Source organism: Callorhinus ursinus, unplaced genomic scaffold, assembly GCF_003265705.2.
Source record: "Callorhinus ursinus isolate GAN/ISIS: 27379988/994484 unplaced genomic scaffold, GSC_fseal_2.0 scaffold4, whole genome shotgun sequence".
In the NCBI taxonomy this organism is placed as follows: Eukaryota; Metazoa; Chordata; class Mammalia; order Carnivora; family Otariidae; genus Callorhinus; species Callorhinus ursinus.
In genome coordinates, this window is record NW_027397066.1 from 88,586,905 (window position 1) to 88,611,997 (window position 25,093).

General features: G+C 42.5%; 1 protein-coding gene across 1 annotated transcript; it reads left to right on the top strand.

Moving 5' to 3' along the window:
• Positions 1-449: 449 nt before the first annotated feature.
• On the top strand, positions 450-21,144 carry CYP2U1 (cytochrome P450 family 2 subfamily U member 1). Its single transcript, XM_025873686.2, has 5 exons — positions 450-1,018; positions 13,240-13,875; positions 15,688-15,849; positions 17,285-17,452; positions 18,616-21,144. The coding sequence occupies exons 1-5, from the start codon at positions 535-537 to the stop codon at positions 18,792-18,794; spliced, it is 1,629 nt and encodes a 542-aa protein (XP_025729471.2). The 5' UTR covers positions 450-534; the 3' UTR covers positions 18,795-21,144.
• Positions 21,145-25,093: the final 3,949 nt, after the last annotated feature.

Sequence of the window (25,093 nt, forward strand, 5' to 3'; positions counted from 1 at the left end):
TAGATAAAGCAGCAACTCCGTCTTTTTGCTACCGAGGTGGGCGCGGGGACCCTTAGGGACGAGGTGCTGCTGTTGAGGCTGAGTCATGTCGGCGGCCTGTTCATCAGGCACAGTTTATACACTCAAATGACACACGGGTAACACGAGGATATCCAAGCCACACGAGCCAATCGGAACGCAAGCATCTTTGTGTCAGGGGCAGTGACTGCCATGCCCAACCCGGAGGAAAGGCGCAACAGGACTTTGGGGTCCCTCTTTCAGATCGCGCGCCCCGCCTCCCAGAGGACCGCTTCTTCCACGGGGCGAGCGCGTCCCCGTTTCTGCTCGGGCGTAGCTGATTGGAGGCGGAGGGGGAGGTGGAGAGAATGCGGTGGGCGCAGCCAATCCGGGGCGCCCTCCGCCGCTCTTCTTCCCGCCCCCCCGCCTTGCAGCGCAGTTAGCCGCCGGCGTCCGGGGAGCCGGCACCACCGTCAGCTTGCGGTCTCCAAGGGTCCGCCCGAGGAGGCCGAGGCTGCGGACGCCGGCGCACAGGCCATGGCCTCCCCCGGGCTGCCAGAGTCTCCCGCCGAGGGCTCGCCCTGGCCTCTGCGCCTGCTGCGCGCGCCTCCCGGGCTGCTGCGGCTGGACCCCACCGGCGGCGCGCTGTTGCTGCTCAGCCTCGCGGCGCTGCTCGGCTGGCGGTGGTGGCACCGGGCGCGGGGCATCCCCCCTGGGCCCACGCCCTGGCCCGTGGTTGGCAACTTCGGCTTCGTGCTGCTTCCTCGGTTCCTCCGACGGAAGAGCTGGCTGCACCGCCGGGAGAGGGCCGCGGGAATGGAGCCCTCGGCCCTGGACCCGCGGGTGCTTCTGGCCGACCTCGCCCGCGTGTACGGCAACGTCTTCAGCTTCTTCATCGGCCACTACCTGGTGGTGGTCCTCAGCGACTTCCACAGCGTGCGCGAGGCGCTGGTGCAGCAGGCCGAGATCTTTAGCGACCGCCCGCGGGTGCCGCTCGTCTCCCTCGTAACCAAGGAGAAGGGTGAGCGGGAGCCTTGGGGGTCGCGGGTCGCGTGAACGCGCGATGCGGCGCCTCCTGCGTCCTTTCCAGCCCGCGCACCTAGCCCACTTGCATCCGGCCCCGAAGTGGGAGGGTGGCGGCGACGCGTCCCTTCAACCGGGCCTTTAAGATCGCTTTGAGCCGCTGGATGGGTGACTCGTTCATAGTCCAAGATCACAAGTAGGAAACCCACAGGAAAGTTGAGGAAGGGTAATGGGGACAGGGGTGGGGGTGGGAGACAATGTGTGAAAGCCAGGCTCTACCTTTCCAGGGATATTCCGTCCTTCCCAGAACAAGGCCTCGTTCTCAAGGCTGTGTCTTCAGGGGGAAACTTTGGCCGTGTTAGAAGGAGGCAGGGATATTCTTTACACCTTCTGGGTTCTGAGTGAGAGTTTAAGAAGATATTTTCCATAAGATAAAAGGTCCAGAAAACACGTTTAGGAGCCTATTGGCAAACCTCTCTTAGGGGGTTTATAGCCTCTGATTTCTGCTTCTGGAAATCCAAGTTGGGCAGTTTTGAAGGTTGGGAAACATATTATCCACTGCAATAAAAGATCACTTTTACCCTTTCCCTAACTCCACCCCCCCCCCTTTGTTTATCAGTCTTACCCTACGTCTTACTGGCTGGTCTAGAACCTAGACTTTTTTGTCTGAGTCAGATGTTAATTTAATTGTCTTTCATCAATCAGGTGTTAAATTTAAATGTCTTTACCTCGGGAAGCTTTTTCTTATTTCCTCTCCAACTTAGGCTCCCTTTTGGAACCAATTTCTATGCACAATTGCTTTTCCTTTACTGCACTTAACAAAACTGGGGCTGGATAATTTTGTAACTGGATGTGGGTCTTCACCACTAGACGGGCATCTAGGAGAATGTGGAATGTGGCATAAAGACATCCAGGCTTTTTAGAATCTGATTAAGCCAGAATTTTGCATCGGGATTTTAAATGAATAGTAATGATAATCATAATGTTTTGAATGTCCCACAGAAAAACAAATGTCACCGTTCATAATTCACCATTTCCCTGCCTTCACATATCGCTGCTACTTCTATCTAGAATTTTCTTCCCATCTCATGGCTGCCTGGAGAACTGTTTGCTTTTCTTTTCTCTTCTCTCCCCTTTTTTTTTTTTAAGATTTTATTTATTTGACAGAGAGAGACACAGAGAGAGAGAACACAAGCAGGGGGAGTGGGGTAGGGAGAAACAGGCTTCCCGCCGAGCAGGGAGCCCGATGTGGGGCTCGATCCCAGGACCGTGGGACCATGACCTGAGCCGAAGGCAGACGCCCAGTGACTGAGCCACCCAGGCGCCCCTTCTTTCTCTCCCTTTTCATAAAAAAAAAAAAAATTGTGGTGAGATACACATAACATAAAATTTGCCAACTTAACCATTCTTAAGTTCGGTGACATTAGGTCATTCACATTGTTGTGAAACCATTACAGCCTTCTGCAGAACACTCTTTCTCTTGGAAAACTGAAAGGTTGTACCTGTTAAACATTAAAAAACTCCCTCTTTGGGGGCACATGGCTGGCTCCGTTGGTAGAGCATTCAACTCTAGATCTTGGGGTAATGAGTTCAGGCCCCATGTTGGGGGTAGAGATTACTTAAACAAAAGCAAACAAAATCCCCTCCTTCCTCTCTCTACCCCCTGGCAACCACTGTTCTGTTTTCTGCCTCCACGAATGTGACTGTTCTAGGTACTTAATACAAGTGGTATACAATATTTGTCCTTTTGTGACTGACATATTTCACTTAGCATCATGTTTTAAGGTTCTTCCATGTTGTAGCTTGTGTGAGAATTGCCTGTCGTTTTAAGTCTGCATACTGTTCTGGTCAACGTCCATTAGACGTTTTATTTATCCTTTTATGCCCCTGATGGAATTTGGGGACTTACACCTTTTAGCTGTTGTGAAAAATGCTGCTAGGAACATGGCACACATCCATTCAAGTCCCTCCTTTCAGTTCTTCTGGGTAAAAACCCAGAAATGGAATTGCTTGATCATATGGCAGTTCTACATTTAATTTGTTGGGTAACCGCCCTACTGTTCTCCGTGGAGGCTGCGCCATCTTACATCCCCTGGTGGCAGTGAACAAGGTTCCAGTCTGCCCTCATCCTCACCCACACTTGTTATTTTCTGTCTTTTCACACCTGCTTGAATGTCACCTCTTTGAGAATGTGTTCCCTGACCTACGTCTCTACTCCACCACGGAGAGGTGAGCTACCCTTTCTCCATGATAGCACTGTTTTCATTTTAAACTCCACTCCACTCCCAACCCCTGCCAGTCGGTTAGCACACCTCTTCACTTCCTCCTGCAGATCTGCAGTTCTGCATCCATCCACTTTTTTCCATCTCCATTGTCAGCACCCTCAATCAGTACCATCATTTTTCATCTGATACTTGAAGCCTCTTAACTAGCCTGCTTGCTTGCACTCTAGTTTTTTATCCACACGGCAACCAAAGGGATCTCTCTCTCTCTCTCTCTCTCTCTCTTTTTTAGATTTTATTTATTTATTAGAGAGAGGGAACACAAGCAGGGGGAGTGGGAGAGGGAGAAGCAGGCCTCCCGCTGAGCAGGGAGCCCGATGTGGGGCTCGATCCCAGGACTCCGGGATCATGACTTGAGCCGAACGCTTAACAACTGAGCCACCCAGGTGCCCCAGGGATCTCTTTTTAAAAACCGTGAATCAAACCGTGTTGCTCCCCAGCTGAAATCAGCTTTCTCCAACTCCATCCTTGACTGACTGTGCCCCGAACGACCGGGTCCCTGTCTGCCTTTCTGACTCTAGCTCTTTTCATTCTGCCTTTACTTGTACATTTCAACCTGCCCTAGAAAAATTAAGCAGATTCCTGCCAAACTTGTGACTGTTTCAGTCTGCTGGGTTTGTTGTCGTTGGACATGGAGTAACTTTTCACTTGACTGACTCCTTATCCTCTCTCAGGCCAATTGTCACCTTTGAGTCCTATTTTAGACACTGCCCAATATCACAACTTATTTTATCTCATTCGTATTTCACTCATTAAACACCTTGAAAATATTTAGGTTACTACCAGCCCCACCTACTAATGGAATATAAACTCTGCGAGGGCTAAGATTTGGTTCTTCATGTGAACAACTGCTTCCCCACTTATTGGTACAAGTAGGTATCAAGAAATGAATGAATATGTGCATAACAAGCATCTGTTGATGCACTTACCACATTATATTGTAAATTTTTTTGCAAGTCTGTCTTTTCCTCTGGATTTTTTTTTTTTAAGGTATGAGTTAGATTTTCTTCTTTGAGGTCCTTCTTGGTGGGTTTGTGGTTTGCTCAAAAATCTGTAACAGTTTCTAAATATCAGTTGGATCACAACTTATTATTAGATCCTTTATGTAGGAAAGGACTGGGAACTGGGGGTAACTTGGTGTTTCAGCATCTCACAACATTCATTTCCCCAGGAGACAGTTAGGATTTTTTAGGTGATACTGCTCTGGTATTCTAATGGATGTGTGTTGGGTCATGTGCTGTGAGTTGAGAAAAATATTGTGGCTGGTGAAGGTGAAGGCTGAATCTCACAACCCTGAGATCATGACCTGAGCTGAAATCAAGAGTTGGATGCTTAACCGACTGAGCCACCCAGGTGCCTCAAAAGTATCTTTCCACTTCCGGTTTTTGTTAATTGATTTATCTGTTTCCTTGTTGACAGAAATTAGATCCTTTCTAATTTTAGAAGATTACTAGAGGCTTCGAACAAGAGTGAAAGCAAGCTGCAGAGCCATAAAAATGGAAAGTAAAAGGGAAATTGGAAGAAGTTTAAGAGTAGGGTATAGACCAGTCAATATCATCTACTTCAAAGGGGGAAAAGATGCAAAATGAAATTAGGAATTGAAGGTAGAAAATGAAAATTCATCTGGGGAATTTAAAAATGAATGAGGAGGGGCGCCTGGGTGGCTCAGTCAGTTAAGCGGCTGCCTTCAGCTCAGGTCATGATTCCGGGGTCCTGGGATGAGTCCCGCATCGCACTGGGCTCCTCGCTCAGCAGGGAGCCTGCTTCTCCCCTGCCTGCCATTCCCCCTGCTTGTGCTTGCTCTCTGTCTCTCTCTCTCGCTCTCTCTGTGTCAAATAAATAAAATCTTTTAAAAAAGTAAAAATAAAAATGAATGAGGAAAGCAGGGTAACCAAATTTTGTAGTAAGTGCAGTAAAATAGGTATTTGAAATAGTCGTGTACTCATATCAAGAAGGCCTGAATTCCCACTAAGAGGAACACTTGTATGTCCCGGTGAAAAGAAAGGACAAATATAATCAGTGGATGGATAGCACCTTCTCTGCTTCAGGGGAAAGAAAATGTATGTGTGATAAATGTAAATTGCATCAGATTTAATGTATTTAAGTATTTTTACTGTACTGTATGTTCATTACTGTAAAACATAAAACATGGAAAAGGAAAAAAGAATTCCTTTCCATTTTTTTCAAAAAGAATTGAAAATCATCTGTGATCACTGTTATTTTGAGATGGCCATTACTGACATTTTTATGTATTGCCTCTGTTTTAGCCTATCTGAGTTGCTTTAACAGAGTACCATAGGCTGGGTGGCTTATAAACAGCAATTTATTTCTTACAGTTCTGGAGGCTGGGAAATGAAAGATCAAGGCCCCAGCAGACTCAGTGTCTTGTGGGGGCCTGCTTCCTAGTTCCCAGATGGCCATGTGTGACCTCGCGTGGTGGGAGGGAGGGCAAGGGAGCTCTCTGGGCCTCTTTTATAAGGGCACTGATGTCATTCATGAGGGCTCCACCTTCATGACCTAAATCACCTCCCAAAGACCTCACTTCAAATACCATCACACTGGGCATTAGGATTTAACATATGAATTTGGAGGGGACACAAGCATTCAGCCTGTGGCAAGCTTCCAGTATTTTTTCTATTTGTACATGTATTTTTTTTTTCCTTTTTTAAAACTGTAGATTCAGTTAGCCAACATATGGTACATCATTAGTTTCAGGTGTAGTGTGCAATAATTCATCAGTTGCGTATAACACCCAGTGCTCATCACATTGTACATGTATTTTTTTAAAAAACATATTTGCTTCTCTAAAATGGAATCATATTCACACTCTTTAAAATTGTTTTTGTCACTTAAATTTTCTGACTATATTTCCATTTTATTCAGTATTCTCCTGCAGAGGCCATAAGAGCCGTACGACATTTGTGAGAATGTATCACAGTCAATTTAGCCTATCCTGTGTTTGGTTTGAAGTGGATTTTTGTTTCAACTGTCCACCACCTGTTCCTCTGACAAGCACTCCCCTTTGAGGAACTCCTTGTCTTCACCACCCGTTTGTACCCACTAACTGTGGTTGGAACATAAGATGCCCTATCTTTATATGAACTCCCCTCTCTGGCCACAGTGATTGGTCAAAGGGTGGACCGTGGTCAAAGATGACTTGATCAGAATATCTTGCCTCTCTGTACCTGTGGCTAGTCTGTAGGCTGGGCACAGAACTCAAGAATTTATAATCACAGCATAGTACGGAAACCTCAAGTCACAAAATAAACTTAAGGTGTTCCAAACTGGTATCATCATGGGATACCTGCCTGAAGCATTTGAATCCTCCTCCAGCATTTTTCACCTTGGATCTGGCCTTTTCTCTCTGGAGGGGAAAATGGGAGATCAGGAATCCCTGATGCTTGAAAGAGCTGGTTTGCAGTAGGGAAAAATAGGTGAATTGTGTGGCCTTTAGTCTTCTTTGAGCTGATAACACCCAGCTCTTCCTGGGTTTGGTTCCACAGCCTAATGGGCCCTTTTGTCAAACCTACGTAAGGATATATTTTTGTCATTCCCCCCAACAAGAAGAGTCCGGATTTTTGCTTTGGAGCCATTTTTATGTTTTAGTGTTATTAGCCTCCTTGAAATGAAGCCCTGGTATATATCCGTGAATACCATTGCTTTTCCGGGCTAGGAATGGAGAGGTCAGCAACTGTCGGATGTGCCTGAAACTCTTTCAGACATTCCCAAGACCTTAAGCCATTCTGGCTCCAAAACATAAGTGTTTTGTGAGGTTTGGAACCTTGAGGCCATTAATTCTGTCCATGCCTCTCATCCTGGCATTCTCAGGCACGGTCCCTTTGGTCACCTCTTTTTTTTTTTTTTTAAGATTTTATTTATTTATTTGAGAGATAGAGAGCACGAGAGGGAAGAGGGTCAGAGGGAGAAGCAGACTCCCCGCTGAGCAGGGAGCCTGATGCGGGACTCGATCCCGGGACTCCAGGATCATGACCTGAGCCGAAGGCAGTCGCTTAACCAACTGAGCCACCCAGGCGCCTTGGTCACCTCTTTTGTCTTGCACTTCGTACCTGTCAACTTATCAGATGTCCCAATCCTCAAATATTAGCCACTTCTGAGAAGGTTCTCTCCATCTCCTTGCCTTATCTAAACCTGATTGCCCTCTAAAGATAATTTAGCTCTTCTTGAAACATCCTCTTTAACTTTGCTCAAGTTATTTTTCTAAAATGTGCCTTCATACACATCTTTATTTACAAATGCAGCATCTGCTCACGTGTCCTCTCTTCTTTCTTTTTCTTTTTTTTTTTTTTTAAGATTTTATTTATTTACTTGACAGAGAGAGGGAGAGAGCACAAGCAGGGGGAGTGGCAGGCAGAGGGAGAAGCAGACTCCCCACTGAGCAGGGAGCCTGACACGGGGCTTGATCCCAGGACCCTGAGATCATGACCTGAGCTGAATGCAGACGCTTAACCGACTGAGCCACCCAGGCGCCCCATGTGTCCTCTCTTCTGAGAAGTGCTGCCTTCGCTCAGCTGACATGGTGCTCCTTCCTTGGTCTGCATTACAGCTTCAATACACCTCTGACATACAGCGTTCAATCAGTACATCCTTAACAGTGCAACATTCAATACAGTCCAACATAAAGCATTCAATACTGTACACTCCAGCTATGCAACCTCAGTACAGTCCAACATAAAACAAACATTCAATACAGCACATCCCAGCAATGCTACGTTCAATAAATATATTCCAACTCTGCAACTTCAGGACACTCTAACATACAGCATTCAATACAATATGTAACTTCAGTACAGTGTAACATACAACAGTGTATTTGGATTGTTTGTTGATCTAGTTCCTCAAAAGACTAACATCTTAAAAAAAGGGATTGTGTCTTTTTAATCTATATGTCCTTAGTAACTGGTACATAGGGGACTCTAAATAAATATTAGAAAAACTGTTAGAGGCATTTTACTAGAGAAAATATTTCTAAAATACAAATGCATAGTTGAAAGATTGTAGATGATACTGAGGACCTAATAAAAGAAAAAGAAAGTTTCTTGAGAAATAGGACAAAGCAAAGATGTCATATGTGATACCTTAAATTAGATGGTAGTTAAAAGTAGTGTCAAATCCTGAAGTTAGGAAAAAGAAGGTGGCCCAACAACACTTAGGGTCTGAATGCTGAATGCAGCAAGACTTGGCCATGGTTAAATGCAGGAAGAGTGACTAAGCTGTGGTTGCCTAGGAATAGTTTATGGGGCTTTATTGAATAAAGGGAAAGTTCTAGTTTCAGGAATCGTTAAGACATTTCCGTATCTTCTCTGTCTTGATAATCACACACCAAACCAGAGGGACTTTTAACAGAAGCACACACTCTGTCCATGGTGAAATGAATCTACAGTCCTGTACCACAACATTTGAAAACAAAAAGTAGACCTAGGATTGGCCAGTGACTTCATAAAGTGGAGGATGACCACTGCTAAGTGTCTACATGGGGCCGGGGTGTACTAGTGGAATGTGAGACAGTTTACCCTGTGGAACCCCAGAAAGTCTCAGGAATTGGAGGTACCAGTGATTAGAGGAGACAGGGATGAGCCACTGAGTTTGAAATTCATATAAAATATAGTTAGACCAGTTCCTTATCACCACACCCACTCCCTCAGAAAACAGAAAGTAGATGCTCTGGACACTCTTGGGTTTTAGTGACCTCTTGGACATGGATGTGGAGTGGGTGGAGTGAGGGCAGAGAGATATGACCTTGTATCACACAAGATGAAAAGTTGCCTCTAGATAAAGAGAGGACTCTTGAAGAGCTTCACTTTGAGTGAAAGATTGAATTTGACAAAGAACACCCAACAAACCTACCAGTAACAAAAGAAAACAAGGAAATTTTTCTGTCTTGGCTTGGACCCTGGCAGAGGAAATGTTCTCTCCTACCTCCAATCCCTGCTGCAACCACCCTGCCGTTTTAGTGCCAAAGCAGCCACAGACTGTATGTAAATGAATTACAGTGGCTTGCTAGCTGGCTGTGTTCTAGTAACCTTTATTTATAAACCCTAAAATTTGAATTTCATATTTTTTGTATATCATGACATATTGTTTTGATTTTTTCCAACCATTTAAAAATACAAAAACTAATCTTTGCTGACTGGCCGTATAAAAAGAGGCAGCAGGCTGGATTTGACCTGTGGGCTGAAGTTTGTTGATCGTTAATCTAGACTCTAAGTAAATGTGTTAAAAATTTAAGGGTGAGGATTCAGTCTGTTTCTCTAATGCGAAAAAAGGCAAGAAAGGAAAGGGAAAAAAGAGTAGATAAAGTAGGACAAAGTTCAAAATAATATATCAGAAATAAATTAGTAATTGTATTAAATGTAAATGGAATAAATTGGCTAAAAGATTGCTAGAACAGATTTTTTTTGTTAGAATGGATTTTTTTTAAAATCCAAGTGTATGTTAATTAATTAATTTTTAAAAGATTATTTATTTGAGGGAGAACACATACGAGCATGCATGCAGGGGGAGGAGCAGGGGGAGAGAATCCTTAAGCAGACTCCCACTGAGCATGGAGCCTGACCCTGCAGATCTCACCGACCCATGAGATCACAACCTGAGCCAAAATCGAGCTGAAACTGACTGAGCCATCCAGGCACCCCCAAAGGTATGTTATTTTAAAAGAGACATACCCTTCCCCAAAAGAGACATACCCCATACATAAGGGTACATTAAAATTCAAAATAAAAGAAAGGAAAATGTTATGCTGACACAATACTTTAAAAAGAAAAGCTGGTGTCTTTTTTTTTTTAAGATTTTATTTATTTCACAGAGAGATAGTGAGAGCGAGAACACAAGCAGGGGGAGTGGGAGAGGGAGAAGCAGGCTTCCCGCGGAGCAGGGAGCCCGATGCGGGGCTGGATCCCAGGACCCTGGGGTCATGACCGGAGCCGAAGGCAGACGCTTAATGACTGAGCCACCCAGGTGCCCCAAGCTGGTATCTTTCTGACAATGTATACTTTAAGTCAAACTTCATTGTTAAGAAGTAGTGAATTAAATGATGATAAAGGAAGCTTTTTATTAAACTGGGAAGATATAATAATTTTAAACTCGCGTGTACCTAAGTATGTACCTAAGAGCAATGATAAATCCACAGATAAAAATAGCTATATAGCAAAATAATGTAGCAAAACTTGCAGAACTGCAAAGAGAAGTTGATAAATATACCATTGTACTAAAATATTTTAAGTATTTGAATAATTGAGAGAGCAGGAAGATAAAAATTTGCTAAGGATACAAAAGATTTGATTCCAATATTAGGCTTTTCTATTGGACATATAGAGAACCCTGTATCCAACAACTGATTTAGATAAAAATTCTTCTCAATTTTATTGGAAATTTTATTAAAATTGATCACGTACTAGGCTAAAAAGTAAGCCTCATTCATGTCAAAAATCAGTATAAGACAAATTAACTTAGGTAGCAAAAAAATCATAACAAAAATTTTTAAACAAGATTATAATGAAAATACATGCAAACAATACTTGTGGACTCTAGCTCATGTGGTACTCAGAAGCAACTGTAGAAAATCTTGAGTTATTAGGATAAAGGTCTGAAAACTAGTGAGTTAGATGACCAACTTTATATATCTGGAAAAGAAAAAAAGCATAAAAGAAAAAAAAGGAACATATCATTATAATTTTAGACAAATTCTTCCAGAAAGAAAGAATATACCCTAGCTCATTTTAAGAGGTCGGTATATTCAGACAAGTATATTATGAAAGTGGAAATTTATTGGCCATTTTCACTTATGAGTATGAATTTAAAAAAGTATTGGGGGAGGGTGCCTGGGTGGCACAGTCGGTTAAGTGTCTGACTCTTGGTTTCAGCTCAAGTTGTGATCTCAGAGTTGTGAGATTGAGCCCTGTGTTGGGCTCCACACTCAGCTCAGAGTCTGCTTTGGATTCTCTCTCCCTCTCCCTCTGCTCCTACCACTCTTGCTCTCTCTCTAAAATAAATAAATAAATCTTTTAAAAATATATTAGGAAACCAAATCCAACAATTAAAACCATAAAAACACTATAACCAAAATTGGATTTATTCTTGCATTGCAAGTAGGTTCAATTATCAGAAAGAAGGTAATTTTCAAATCTATAAATTAAATGCAATTCCAGTGAAAATCCCAAAAGTTTTTTGTTGCTAGAACTTGACCAGCTGACTTTAAAGTTTTGTAAAAGAGTGAGGAGCCAATAATAATAATAATAATAGTAATAATAATAATAAACAATTTTGAAAGAGAACAAGGAGGGGGGACTCCCTATTAGATGATAAGACTTACTCTGAAGTCTTATTTATATCTTAAAAAGTAACGGTGATCGGGCGCCTGGGTGGCTCAGTGGTTACGCATCTGCCCTCGGCTCAGGTCGTGATCCCAGTGTCCTGGGTTGAGCCCTGCACTGGGCTCCCTGCTCGGCAGGGAGCCTGCTTCTCCCTCTAAGCCTCCTCACTGCTGTGCTCTCTCCCTCTCATACTCTCTCTCACTCTCTCAAATAAATAAATAAATAAAATTTTTAAAAAAGTAACAGTGATTAAGACAATGTGCTTTAAGCACTTCATAGCATAACCTGGGAAGTCTTATGTACGTTGAAGATGTACATATTTTATGACTCATCAATCCACTCTTAGCAATGTCTTCAAAATTCTGAGGAAGTAAAAAAGGTAGAATAAATATATTTTCTAAAAAATCTTTAGAAATTTGCCTCCCCTGCATTTTTGCTTTAGCAAAATCAGGGAAGGAAACTAGAAGAGGAAGAAGTAGAATCCAGGAAATGGGTTCCACACAGGAGAGTTTAAGAAAATTCCTAATAATGCCACACAGAAGTCACCAAACACCTGAACAGAAGATCTGGAAAGGCAGCCGTTGCAGATCTGAGCAGATGTGTGGCAGAGTCCAAGGAGAAAAGCCAAGCTGATAGATTGATTCGTTTGACCACATGGATGTGTGTATTGAAGGGCATTTTATGGAGGTATTAAAGATTGTGAGAAGATTTAACCACAGAGAAGGGTCTGTATTTACAGCATCTTGGTGCCTGGCACACAGTTGGCATTCAGAAATATTTGTTAAATACGTGAAGCATGCCCTCAAAAGTAGCAGAAATGAAGTCGATTAAAAATGAGAAAGGAGGACCAGCTGGGACAATAAAGGGTGCCATGGAAAATAAGAGGGAGAAATAGGTGACGGGAAACAAGGAATATTTGTAAACAATTTGATACAACATCTCAGAACAACTCTGTTGGGTTTTGTTGATGGGGGATGTATAACATAAGTGAGGATCAAATAAGGTAGAGTTGTGGAGACCTTGAGTTCAGATGTTTTTAAGTTAGGGTTGTTGCCAACAACAGACAATTTAGACTACCTGCCCGTTTTTCGGTTCCAAACTGATAGCCACGGTTATAATCCAGTTGGGCTGTTGATTTATTCAGTTAATATTTAACAAGCTCCTCCTGTATCCCCAGAATGATGCCAGAAGCTGGGATCTTAATGGTCCGCATAATCCAATAATATCCCTGCCCTCCTTCTATTCAGAATGCTGAGAATATGGGGATATCCAGCCTGTCGCATTTTTTAAGCCTGGATTTACTCTTATGAAGCCCAAGATTTGGAAATTTACACTGACTCTAGAAATTGAAATTCATTGCTTTTCATTTCACCAGGAGTTCCTACCTATCATAATAAGCTTTATCGGATATGATTTTTGTTATTAGGAACTTATACTATCTTGATAATTCAACTTTGCTAATCATTCTTCTTGGCTGGTAATCTCTACCTGTAGCTGAATTTTGCACAAGGGACTTGACAAACACAGAACACACCTCATCGTAGGTCCTGCTCAGTAGGGTCAGGCATTGCTCTCTCTCACCTTCTTTTCTCGCGGTCCTTTTGCAGGGATTGTATTCGCACATTATGGTCCTGTCTGGAGACAACAGAGGAAGTTCTCACATTCAACTCTTCGTCATTTTGGCTTGGGAAAGCTGAGCTTGGAGCCCAAGATTATTGAAGAGTTTAAATATGTGAAAGAGGAAATGCAGAAGCATGGAGAAGACCCCTTCGACCCTTTCCCCATTATCAACAATGCCGTCTCTAACATCATTTGCTCCCTGTGCTTTGGCCAGCGCTTTGACTACACCAATAGTGAGTTTAAGAAAATGCTCCATCTTATGTCACGAGCCTTAGAAATCTGTCTGAACACCCAGCTCCTCCTGGTCAACATATGCTCCTGGCTTTATTATCTTCCCTTTGGACCATTTAAGGAATTTAGACAAATCGAAAAGGATATTACCACTTTCCTTAAAAAAATCATCAAAGACCATCGAGAGTCTCTGGATGTAGAGAACCCTCAGGACTTCATAGACATGTACCTTCTCCACGTGGAGGAGGAGAGAAAAAATAACAGCAATAGTAGCTTTAATGAAGATTACTTATTTTATATCATTGGTGATCTCTTCATTGCTGGAACTGATACCACAACTAACTCCTTGCTTTGGTGCCTTCTGTATATGTCACTGAATCCCGACGTACAAGGTAATTAACAGATGTTTCCTTCATTCAGGCAAAGCCAGATTATTTAAATCAGTATCAGCAACCTGGGCAATCCTGTGGCTCCTAGCACTAAGCAGTGTCTTCAGGCCAGAAAACAAAGTGGAAATACTTGAATCCCATAGGGAGTTGGGAAGGTGTTAACAGCGAAACTCCCAAGTTTCTAGACAGTAGGACTAATGTCGTACCTTCTTGCCCCTGCTTTAAATCTCTACAGGTCTGATTCTGTGTGAAAGGTATGCTAGAGGAAGACTTTTTAGAAAAGAAGGACAATTTAGAGCTAACGGGAGTTACAGTGATTATCTGAACCCAGTCATCTTGTTTTGAAAATGGAGAACAGAGACCTAGAGAAGTTATGTGACTTTCCCAAGATCACAGAGCTACTTCTACCATATCGATACCGATAGGTAGTGTCTGGCAGTTCACAGTGGAAGACCACAAAAGAGGACAGTGTATTGCTTTTCTATTGCTCCTATAACAAATCACTACAAACTTAGTGACTTAAATCAACACAAATTTGTTATCTTGAAGGTCCGTGTCTCACTGGACTAAAATCAAAATGTTGGCAGGGTGGCATTCCTTTCTGGAGGCTCTAGGGGAGGACCCATTTCCAGCTCCCTTGGCTCCTGGCCCCTTTCCTCCATCTTCAAAGCCAGGGATATTGCAGCTCTTCTCACCATTTTCTTTGACTCAAATCTCCCTCTGACACTAAGCTGGGAAAAGCTCTTCAGTTTGAAAACCCATGTAATTCGTGCACACGCAGAAAATCCAGGGTCCTCTCCCCATCTCATGGCCCTTAATCAAATCACACCTGCAGGGTCATTTTTGCCTCGTAAAGTAGCATATTCATAGGTTCTGGGGGGTTGGGGTGTGGACATCGCTGAGGGGATGTCTATTCTATTATAAATGAGATTATGCTTCTGTCTATTATAAATGAGATTATGCTTCCCACATTAGTTAACTATTGATGAGTACCAAATTATCCCCAAATTTCGCAGCTTAAAACAACCAGCATTTACTATCTCACAGAGTTTCTGGGGATCAGGAATCCAAGAGCAGCTTCGCCCAGTTGGTCTGGCTTAGGATTTCTTGGGAAGTTGTCGAGATGTTGGCTGGAGCTTCCGCCATCTGCAGACCTGACTGAGACTGAAGGGTCCACTTCTAAGATGGCTTGTCCACTTGGCTTTTGGCTGCAGGCCTTACCATTTGGACTTTTCCATAAGGCCGCCTGACTTGGCAGCTGCCTTCCCTCAAGATGAGTGACCCAAGAGAGAGCGAGTACCCAGACAGGAGCCACAGTGTCTCTTATGACCCAAGCTCAGAACTGACACGCCATCACTTCTCCTTTATTCTGTTGGTCACACAGACCAACGTGGTACCTGGTGGGAGGGGACCGTACCAGGATGTGAACACCGAGAGGCAGGGATCCCTGGGGGCCATGCTGGGCTACCTCACGTTGTCTGACCGAGAGAGTCAGTCTCCTTTTCATATGAGAATGATTGAGAGGACTCCCTGATTCCAGAATGCTTTCTCTCTTACCCATCGATCTGTTCTGCTGGCCACTTTCCAAGTCACAAGGTGGTACCAGGTCCCTGGGACCAGCTGCCTCTACTTGGATATGTGACCAATGCTTCACTTCTCCGAGGCTGAGTCAGGTCTGAACTGCCAGCTTAGCAGTTGTGGGTATGATGTGATGGCAAATATGCATAGGACGGCAGTCTCAATTCTCCTGCCTTATCTTCTGGTTTACTATTTGTTATTCTTTCCTTTTTTTTTTTTTTTTTTTTTTTTTTATAGAAAAGGTTCAGGAAGAAATTGAAAGGGTCATTGGTGCTGACAGAGTCCCTTCCCTCACTGACAAGGCCCAGATGCCCTACACGGAAGCCACCATCATGGAGGTCCAGAGGCTGACGGTGGTGGTGCCGCTTGCCATTCCTCACATGACCTCGGAGAAAACAGGCAAGTCTGGGATCTCTCTCCTTTGAGTGCCTTTGAGGGAAGTCTGGCCCTTAATCCAAAGGAGTTGAAGTGACAGTGTGCTGACAATTCTGAGGGTTTAACACCGTGTCGTGGATAATCAAACATCCAGGGAACATTTCGGCCCTCGGTTGTCCATTACTCATTCACTGGCATTCCCGCCCGGCTTGTTTTCTAAATAGCTCTCTGGACTTCAGAGCATGCACACTTACACTGTCAAGCAAATTCTACCATTTAAGATGGCTATATTGGCAGGAAAAACGCCGGAATTAACAAAGGCACCTCTCTGTCTTCTTGGAAGGTCAGAAGAGCTCGTCTAAATATGAAATTAAGTATTTTAATTGGGAATTATCCTACTTCACCTTTTACAGTTCTACAGCTGAAGCACAAATATGAATTAGAAGAGCCCTTATGATTCCAAGGGCACCTGTTTCAACTTCCCACCTACACGGATGTGTGTCCATTGTGTCAAGTCTTTGACACATAAGCAACCAGACTCTATGTAAAATCCCTCATAAGAAGGAACTTACCTCCTCTGGAGACAGCCCATGATGTAACCGGCTTAAATATAGTTATAAGACAGTTGTAGGAAGTAATAACTTATAAATGACATTGGATCACTTCATGTTTTCTTCGGTCCAAGTTAGATGCACTGTGTGAGCTGTAACTTTTGGGCATTGTTTAAAGTGCATGTGAACTTGTCAGCTGCTGAGAGCCTATGTTGACTTCCCTGTACAATTGACCCTTGGACAACACAGGTGTGAACATCGTGGGTCCACTTATATGCAGACTTTTCTTAGTAAAAATATTGGAAAAATATTGGGGGATTTGTGACAATTTGAAAAAATTCACAGATGAACTGTGTAGCCTAGAAATACTGAAGAAATTAAGAAAACGGAATACCATGAATGTATAAAATACAGATGTAGATATAATTTGTTTTATCAATTACTACCATACAATACAGTTGACTCTTGAACAACATGAATTTGAACCATGTGGATCCTCCTATGTGCAAATTTTTTACACTACAGTATTGTAAATATATTTTCTCTTATGATTTTTTTTAATATCACAAAATTTGTAATTCTTTGGAAAGTTTACCTGGAATGTCCTATGATTTCTATTTCAGTGTTTTCTCTTAATTGTAATGTTTTTCTGGTTTGATTTAATTCATTAATTCAACATCTGTTAAAGCAAATCCTGTGCCTTATCTCAGGCTGGGTCCTGGGAGCACGTGGAGAGCATGCCAGTTGATTAGGTCTGGCCCCTACCCTCCAGCACCTCAATGTTCAGTCTCCACAAATTAAATAGCTAGGTATGTAACTAGATTTCTTTTTCAGATAGTGATGTTTAGGGAAAACTATTAGTAAGAACATGTTTAATGACACTGGGTTCTTTTGTTTGTTTGTTTTAGTGCTCCAAGGATATACTATTCCTAAAGGCACAGTGATATTACCCAACTTGTGGTCAGTACACAGAGACCCAGCCATTTGGGACAAACCAGATGATTTCTACCCTAATCGATTTCTGGATGATCAAGGACAACTTTTTAAAAAAGAAACATTTATTCCTTTTGGGATAGGTCAGTTAAACTTTTATTTTTTTAATGGCATAATTAAAGAGGTAGAGCTAAAAGAATCTTCTATTATTTCATGATATTGTTTTAAAAATATTTCTTTCTTGGGGAGCCTGGGTGGCTCAGTCGGTTAAGCATCCAACTCTTGATTCGGCTCAGGTCATGATCTCAGGATTGTGAGATTGAGCCCCACGTTGGGCTCTGAGCTCAGTGCTGAGTCTGCTTGAGATTCTTTCTCTCTCCCTCTCCCCCCCCCCGGCTCATGCTCTTTATCTCTCTAAAATAAATAAATAAAATCTTTAAAAATATTTCTTTCTTAGCAAGCAAATGTAAGAGAAGAGGTAAATAATCAAGATAATACAGCCCCGCTACATTCATTTCAGATTTTAAAAACAAAATTAAAGCATTGGTTTTAAATCCTTAAATATGACTAGGAATCTCCCTTTCTGAGCTGCCCAAGTGATTATTTGAGTCTCAGGAAACTGTTGGTGTTAAGAGCAACTTGCGATCTTTTGCTGGGCTGGTGGCTGAGAGGCTGGGTTCTCAAACCTCACCAGTCCCTCTTTTAGACAGCTGGAGGAGCACATGTAGGATTCTTTCTATAAAAAATGAATGCTCCAGAGATTCTCATTTGACTCATTTTCTCTTTGATCTTCCAGGTAAGAGCAAAGGAAAGAGATAAGTAGGTATGGAGGAGACAGAGTAGCTTGGATCTCTGTCTCTAGTTCCAGTCTAGAATAAGGATAGGTTTTCATGAGTAGGAGTTAAAATGTGAATTTAGTACGTATAAATTCTGATCAGCATATTCTTTGGGAAGCCATGAGGTATATATGTGGCCATTTTATTTTAAAACTCTCTAGAGGTGCCTGGGTGGCTCAGTCGTTAAGCATCTGCCTTTGGCTCAGGTCATGATCCCAGGGTCCTGGAATCGAGTCCCGCATCGGGCTCCCTGCTCAGTGGGGAGCCTGTTTCCCCCTCTGCCTGCCACTCTCCCTGCTTGTGCTCTCTCTCTAATAAATAAATAAAATCTTAAAAAAAAAACCAACCTCTCTATATCTGCATTTAAAACACTTAATTGAGATATTTCATATAAAGTTGCTCTGATCTCGAGATAGGAAGAGCGGCCGGAATTATAATCCCAACTTTTTCTTCTGATCTCATTTATTTAGGGAAGCGGGTGTGTATGGGAGAACAACTGGCCAAGATGGAATTATTTCTGATGTTCGTGAGCCTAATGCAGAGTTTCACATTTGCTTTACCCAAGAATTCTAAGAAGCCCATCCTGACTGGAAGATATGGTTTAACTGTAGCCCCACACCCATTTAATATAATCATTTCAAAGAGATAAAGAACACATCCAAGAAGAGAATGTAGGGGCGCCTGGGTGGCTCAGTCGTTAAGCGTCTGCCTTCGGCTCAGGTCATGATCCCGGGGTCCTGGGATCGAGCCCCGCATCGGGCTCCCTGCTCCGCGGGAGGCCTGCTTCTCCCTCTCCCACTCCCCCTGCTTGTGCTCCCTCTCTCGCTGTCTCTCTCTCTGTCAAATAAATAAATAAATTCTTAAAAAAAAAAAAAAAAAGAAGAGAATGTAAATACATTTCTTCCTCAACAGATTCTTCCTTCTGCAGTTGACGGCAGACGCAGCAACGCAGTGGCCCCAGGGTAGGCTCAGATGAGAGGGAGACCAGAACGTGGGTAGAGCTTGCATCATGGAAGACTCCTCAGCAGGACACTTCCCGTCACTTTAGTGACGCCCTTCTGTGACTTAGGGGATGGGGACCCGAGTGCCGGCTTGGGACGCAGGAGACCTGGATTTTATCCCCTGTGGCTTCCACCAGTGAACATTCCTTCTCATCACTCAGTGCCTCAGTCATTCCGTGTCAAATGAGTTTAAGAAAACGTGCCTTCTCTCCTCTCTCAGCACTAAGGAAGGTCAAATGCCGCATGTCTTTCCTGACATCACCAAAACACTGTTAAGTACTGAAGAAGCCGAAGGAAGACCCACCAGCTCAAGACCTATGACAGCACAAAAGTGGGGTTCCGACTTGAATACTTTGCCAAAGAAAGATGTGGGTTTCGGTCATGATGAGTTAGAGCTTTTCTCTGCATAGATCCTATGTTGGTCTTGGGAGGGGGGAGGCTTGTTCTGTAGCTGTTATCTTCTCGTTTGTGATTTAGTTTTTTGCATTTTGTAGACACAAACTCAAGTGCCCTTGTCAGGTATGGAGAGGAAAGGCTGTTTGGATGTGTCTGTCTGCCTTCTGTTTCAACTACAGCAACAGTGAGGCTTGGCTGAAGAAGTGGCTTCATGGCTTCACAGCTCGGAGTTCCTCTCTGCTGAGCTGCTTGCAGAGATCTAGCTCTGCCTTTCGACTTGAGCCCTGAACGGTGAGCTTGGGAATTCTGATACTGGGATTCCTCAGGGAAGGATTCAGACTGTGGTTCTCTCTCTTGCACCGGGCTCCGGGCTGCGGATGTCTCTCACCTTAGTACCTCTCAGAGACACAGAGGCATTCTTAATCTTGTTAAGAGACCTACATCGTTCCTTAATAAAGACGGTCCCTTCAAAAGAGCAGTTCTCAAAAAAGGCACTGACCCCTTTCAGGGGGTATTTAGAAATGTGTAAGTGCATCTTTGGTTATCACAATGATAAGGGAGCTATTGGCCTTTTGCTGCGTGCGGCCAGGAGGCTAAGTGAGCAGACCTGTACCCAGAGGAATAACCCTGCCTACTACTCTGCCAGTATTTCCCCCAATGAGGGCATGCTCCAAAGAATGACCAGCCTTCTCCTGGATTCTCCCATAGTGCTCCTGATAGACAAGTAACCACGATAATAAGATGCGCACCCACAGTTTTGAGCCTTCCCTCCTGCGGGCACCATACTTAGTGCTTGCCTTGTATGCCTACATCATTCTTACAGAAACTCTATTAAGAAGATGTTATTTTGTAGCTGCCAGAGCTGAGCGTCAGGGGAGTGAAGGTACTTAGTTAGAAGGTCCCATTCATTTCAGACCTACCAGTCCTTGTGACTGGAGTGTTCTCTCCTTACCACTGCCCTGTATTGCTGTCACCTGATCCCATGGGAGTCTACTCGGCGTTTTCAGTGCAGATGGATGAGGTACAGGCAGATCTCTAGGTGCCTTGAGGACTTTTGTCAACTAAAAAAAAAAAACAAAAACATAAAACCAAACCAAATAAACTAACTGCCCAGGAATTGTGAGCAAATGGAGTGGTGGTCTAGATTTGTGATGAGATGATGGTGTGTGGTTACACTGTACCTTGAGCAGGACAGTTTGTTCCTCATCTGGAATTTTATATGCTTTTGAATTGCCCTAATAATTTGGCATTAGCAAGTTTATTACTCCTTAATTTATACATACATTTTCAACATTCCTAACCAAGCAGTTTGTAGCTTACTTGAAAAAAACAAACAAACCTGTTCTGTGAGATTCTGTTGAAATCAGATGTTCATTAAACTCTTAAATATAATGCCTCAGACTGTAGCACTTTAAAAACATCTTTATATGGCAAGTCACTGAAAGGACTGTTAATGCCTTACTTGTATATGTTGGCATTTTATGATTTTGTACCTTATGATTTATTTGAAGTGTAAAAATAATAGTACTTTGTTTTATATATCTTCCTAATGCCTAATTTTTAATCCTCATCTTTAGCATAATTTTTGGTGCTTTTATTAAACTTTCAGTTTTAACTGAAATGGTATCATGTCTGTTTTTTTGTTTCTTGTTTTAACTGCTAAACAAAAAAATTTTTTAAACTACATGTCCAGTTAGGAAATGGAGGAGGGAGCAGACCTCCAAAGAGAGAGAGGGTCACAATGTAACAGAAACATGGCTTTAAACTGGAAGATAATTCTTATAAAATATCCCCTCAGAGCACAGTTACTCTCAGGACTGTCGCAGCTCAGGTTTCTGATTTCCCACGCCCCAATCCAGCGTTGCTTGAGGGAGGGATGAGTCTACATGAGCGCATTTTGGCGAAGTATTGAGTCTCTCTTACACTTCTCAGCTCTGGGAGAGGAGTTTGTTAAATACCTCAACCTGTGGATTTTGCCGGCAGATGAGCCCCCTGCCGGCTTTTTCCTTGTTGTACTCTTCCTCCTGCTTTCTCATAGCCCAGAGGTCACCTCCTATCTAACGTGGCCTTTCTGGAGAACTCCCTGCTATGGACTAAATGTTTGTGTCCCCCCCTAAATTCTCATATTCAAACCTAATCCCGATGTGATGGTGTTTGGAGTGGGACCTCGAGGAGGTGACTAGGTCATTGATGGTGGAGCCCTCATGAAGGGATTAGTGTCCTTACGAAAGAGGCTTCTGAGAGCTCCCTTGCCCCTCCCCCATCTGAGGAGCAACATGAAGACCGCCGACCGTGAGCCAGGAAGTAGGCTCTCAGCAGATCCCGAATCTGCCCTGATTTTGGACTTCCAGCCTCCAGAATGGTAAGAAATACATTTCTGTTACTTATAGGACAGCCAGTCTGGTATTTTTGTTCTAGCAGCCCACGCACTTCCTAATCTCATCACCCAGTTCCTCCAAGCCCTCCTCACTATTTATGGTTACTCCGTTTATTTAAACCCTCAGCTCCTACAATCTGCTCCACCTCCTGCCAGTTTAAAAAACTTGATGCACAAGTTTTTAATTTTGATGAAGTCCAATGTGTCTGTTTTTTCTTTTGTTGCCCATACCTTGGTGTCCTATCAAGAAATAGTTGTCATATCCAATGTCACAAAACTTTCCCCGTTTTCTTCTAAGAATGTTACAGTTTCAACTTTTTTGTTTAGGTCTTTGATCCATTTTGAGCCGATTTTTGTATGTGGTGTAAGGTAAAGTCTAACTTCATTCTTCTGCATATTTACGGTTTCCCCAGCACTATTTGTTGAAGAGACTATCTTTTCCCTGTTGAATGATCTTGGTACTGTTGTCGAAAATTATTTGACCATATAGATGAGCTTTTTATTTCTGGGTCAATACTTTTAAAATAATGAATTATACTAGGGGCACCTGGGTGGCTCAGTTGGTTAAGGGCCTAACTTCAGCTCAGGTCATGATCTTGGGGTCCTGGGATTGAGCACCAAAGGGGGGCTCCATGCTCAGCAGGCAGCCTGCTTCTCCCTCTGCCTCTGCCCATCCCCCTGCTTGTGCTCTCTCTCTCTCAAAAAAATAAAATCTTAAAAAACTAAAATAATGAATTACTAAACAGTTTTATACTAACATCAGAATATTCAGATGAATCAGCGAAACAGAATAGAGATAATAAACCCATATCCTCTAGTATGAAAGTGGCATCACACCATGAAGGAACAGGAAATAATATCATTAAAAAAAGTGCTAGGGCAACTGGTTAATTATTTAGAAAATTAAAATAACACATTTTCTGGCACCTGGGTGGCTCAGTCATTAAGCGTCTGCCTTCGGCTCAGGTCATGATCCCAGGGTCCTGGGATGGAGCCCCACATCGGGCTCCCTGCTCATCAGGGAGCCTGCTTCTCTCTCTGCCTGCTGCTCCCCTTGCTTGTGCTCACTCCCCGCCCCCTCAAATAAATAAATAAATTCTTTTTTAAAAATGAGAATAGCTCAAAGGAGGATGATTACATAAAAATTAAAAAAAATAACACATTTTCTCTCTTTTCATATACCCAAATCTAAGAGGTCTAAAAAATAGAAATAACATTGTATGTATGTATATTCTATATATGTAAGTATCTATTTATGAAACATTTGCTATGGGAATGGGAGCTACTTTTCTAAGCATCAAAAATACATTCAATCACAAATATAAAGCAGAATAGATTTGATGACATAAAAACAGAAAACTCCCGTGTTCTAAAATGACAGTTGGCAAATCACAAAAAACAATTATATCAGTCTTGACAAAAATTTAATATTCCTAATATATAGAGTGCTTATAATTCGGTGAGTGGAATACCCAGTTTTAAAAATAGGGAGGGGCTTCCTGGCTGGGTTGGTGGGTAGAACATGGGATCTTGATCTCAGGGTCGGGAGTTCAAGCCCCACATTGGTCACGGAGGCTACTAAAAAAAATAAATAAAAATAGGTGAAAGACACACAAAATTTTATAAATACAAATGGCCAATATATGAAAGAATGTTTAAATTCATTGAAAGTGCAACTAAAACATTAAGATACCATTTTTTACCCATCAAATTTTAAAGATACATCTTAAAAGGAAAATACCAAATATTGATAAGAGAGAAGCATTCATATACTGCTGTTGGCAATTAGACTGAAGCTATATTTCTGGAGAAAATTTAATATGTATAAAAGTCTTTAAAGTATTTGTTCCTGAATGCAGAGTAGTATCTTACATTGGATTCTGGAAAAGAATACCACATTAACGGATAAACCTGAGAATCCCAGTGAAGTTTGGAGTTTAGTTCATAGCATTGTCTTCAGTGTTAATGTCTTCATTTTTGCCATGGTTATGCAAGATGTCAAAACTAGGGGAGGCTGGGTGAAGGGAATGCATGAGCTCTCTGCACTATCTTTGCAACTCTTCTGTAAATCAAAACTTATTCCTCCCAGAAGTTTTCTTAAGTAAGTATTCATCCCATTTGGCTCAATCAATTCTACTTCTAAGATATAACTATGGGTAATATTGAGAGATAAAAACAGTTTTGGATAAGTTATTCATTATTCATTGCAGTGATATACTTGATAGCAAAAGAGAAAAGGAAAGACAAGCAATCCAAATGCTCAACACTCTGGGCAATGTAATAGCCATACTCATTCACACATGAAATAATTATGAGACCCCTTCTAGATGTTGGGCATGGAAGCAACCAAAATGAAGATCTCTGACATGAAAGAGCTTAATTTCCAAAAGAGGAAAACATGACAGTGAATAAGATATATAAAATGTGTAGCATATTAGTCATAAATGTTAAAGACCAAAATAAAACCAGGGAAGAGGTGCAAAAAACCAGGGGGAGGTTGCACTTTTAGGTACAGAGGACAGAGACAGCCTCACTGGGAAGCTGATATTTGAGTGAAGACCCAGGGGAAGCGAAGAGCAAACATCTAGGCAGATAGCTGGCAGACATCTAGGCAGAAGGAACAGCAAGTCCACAGGCCTCACTGCAGGGGTGTGTCTGAAATGTTGGAGGAACAGAACATCTGGAGCAGAGTGAACAAGAAAGAATGGTAGTAGGAGAGGAAATGATAAAGTTGGAAGAGAGGAGAGATGACAGAGACAGTGGCTCAATCTGAGTGAGATGGAAGCCATGGAGGGTTTTGAATAGAGAAGCAACCTGATGTGACTTTAAGTTGAACGGATTCTCTCCGGCTACTGTGTTAAGAATAATCAGAATAGGGGCAAGGGTGGACTAATGGAGTGTTATCTAACAAATATTATGCTTAATAACCTTTAACGGCATCAAAAGTGTTCACAATATTGCAATATAATTTTAAAAGGAAGACGCAAATCTAAATACACTATGATCCCTTCTTCTAGAATTATAGACTGACAGAACTTTGGATAGTACAATTACAGCTTTGTTTTGCTCTCAACTCTTCTATGTTTCTCAACTTTTCTGTAATGCACGTCTTTCCTTTAAAAGTAAATGAATGAATAATACCTACCAGATTACGAATTGCTCACATGTAATCAG

Bases quoted from the DNA above. Each gene is read 5' to 3' on its own strand.
- CYP2U1 (XM_025873686.2), top strand. From the start codon at position 535: ATGGCCTCCCCCGGGCTGCCAGAGTCTCCCGCCGAGGGCTCGCCCTGG. The intron at 1,019-13,239 runs GTGAGCGGGAGC...GTCCTTTTGCAG, and splicing joins CCTCGTAACCAAGGAGAAGG to GGATTGTATTCGCACATTAT. The intron at 15,850-17,284 runs GCAAGTCTGGGA...TGTTTGTTTTAG, and splicing joins CATGACCTCGGAGAAAACAG to TGCTCCAAGGATATACTATT.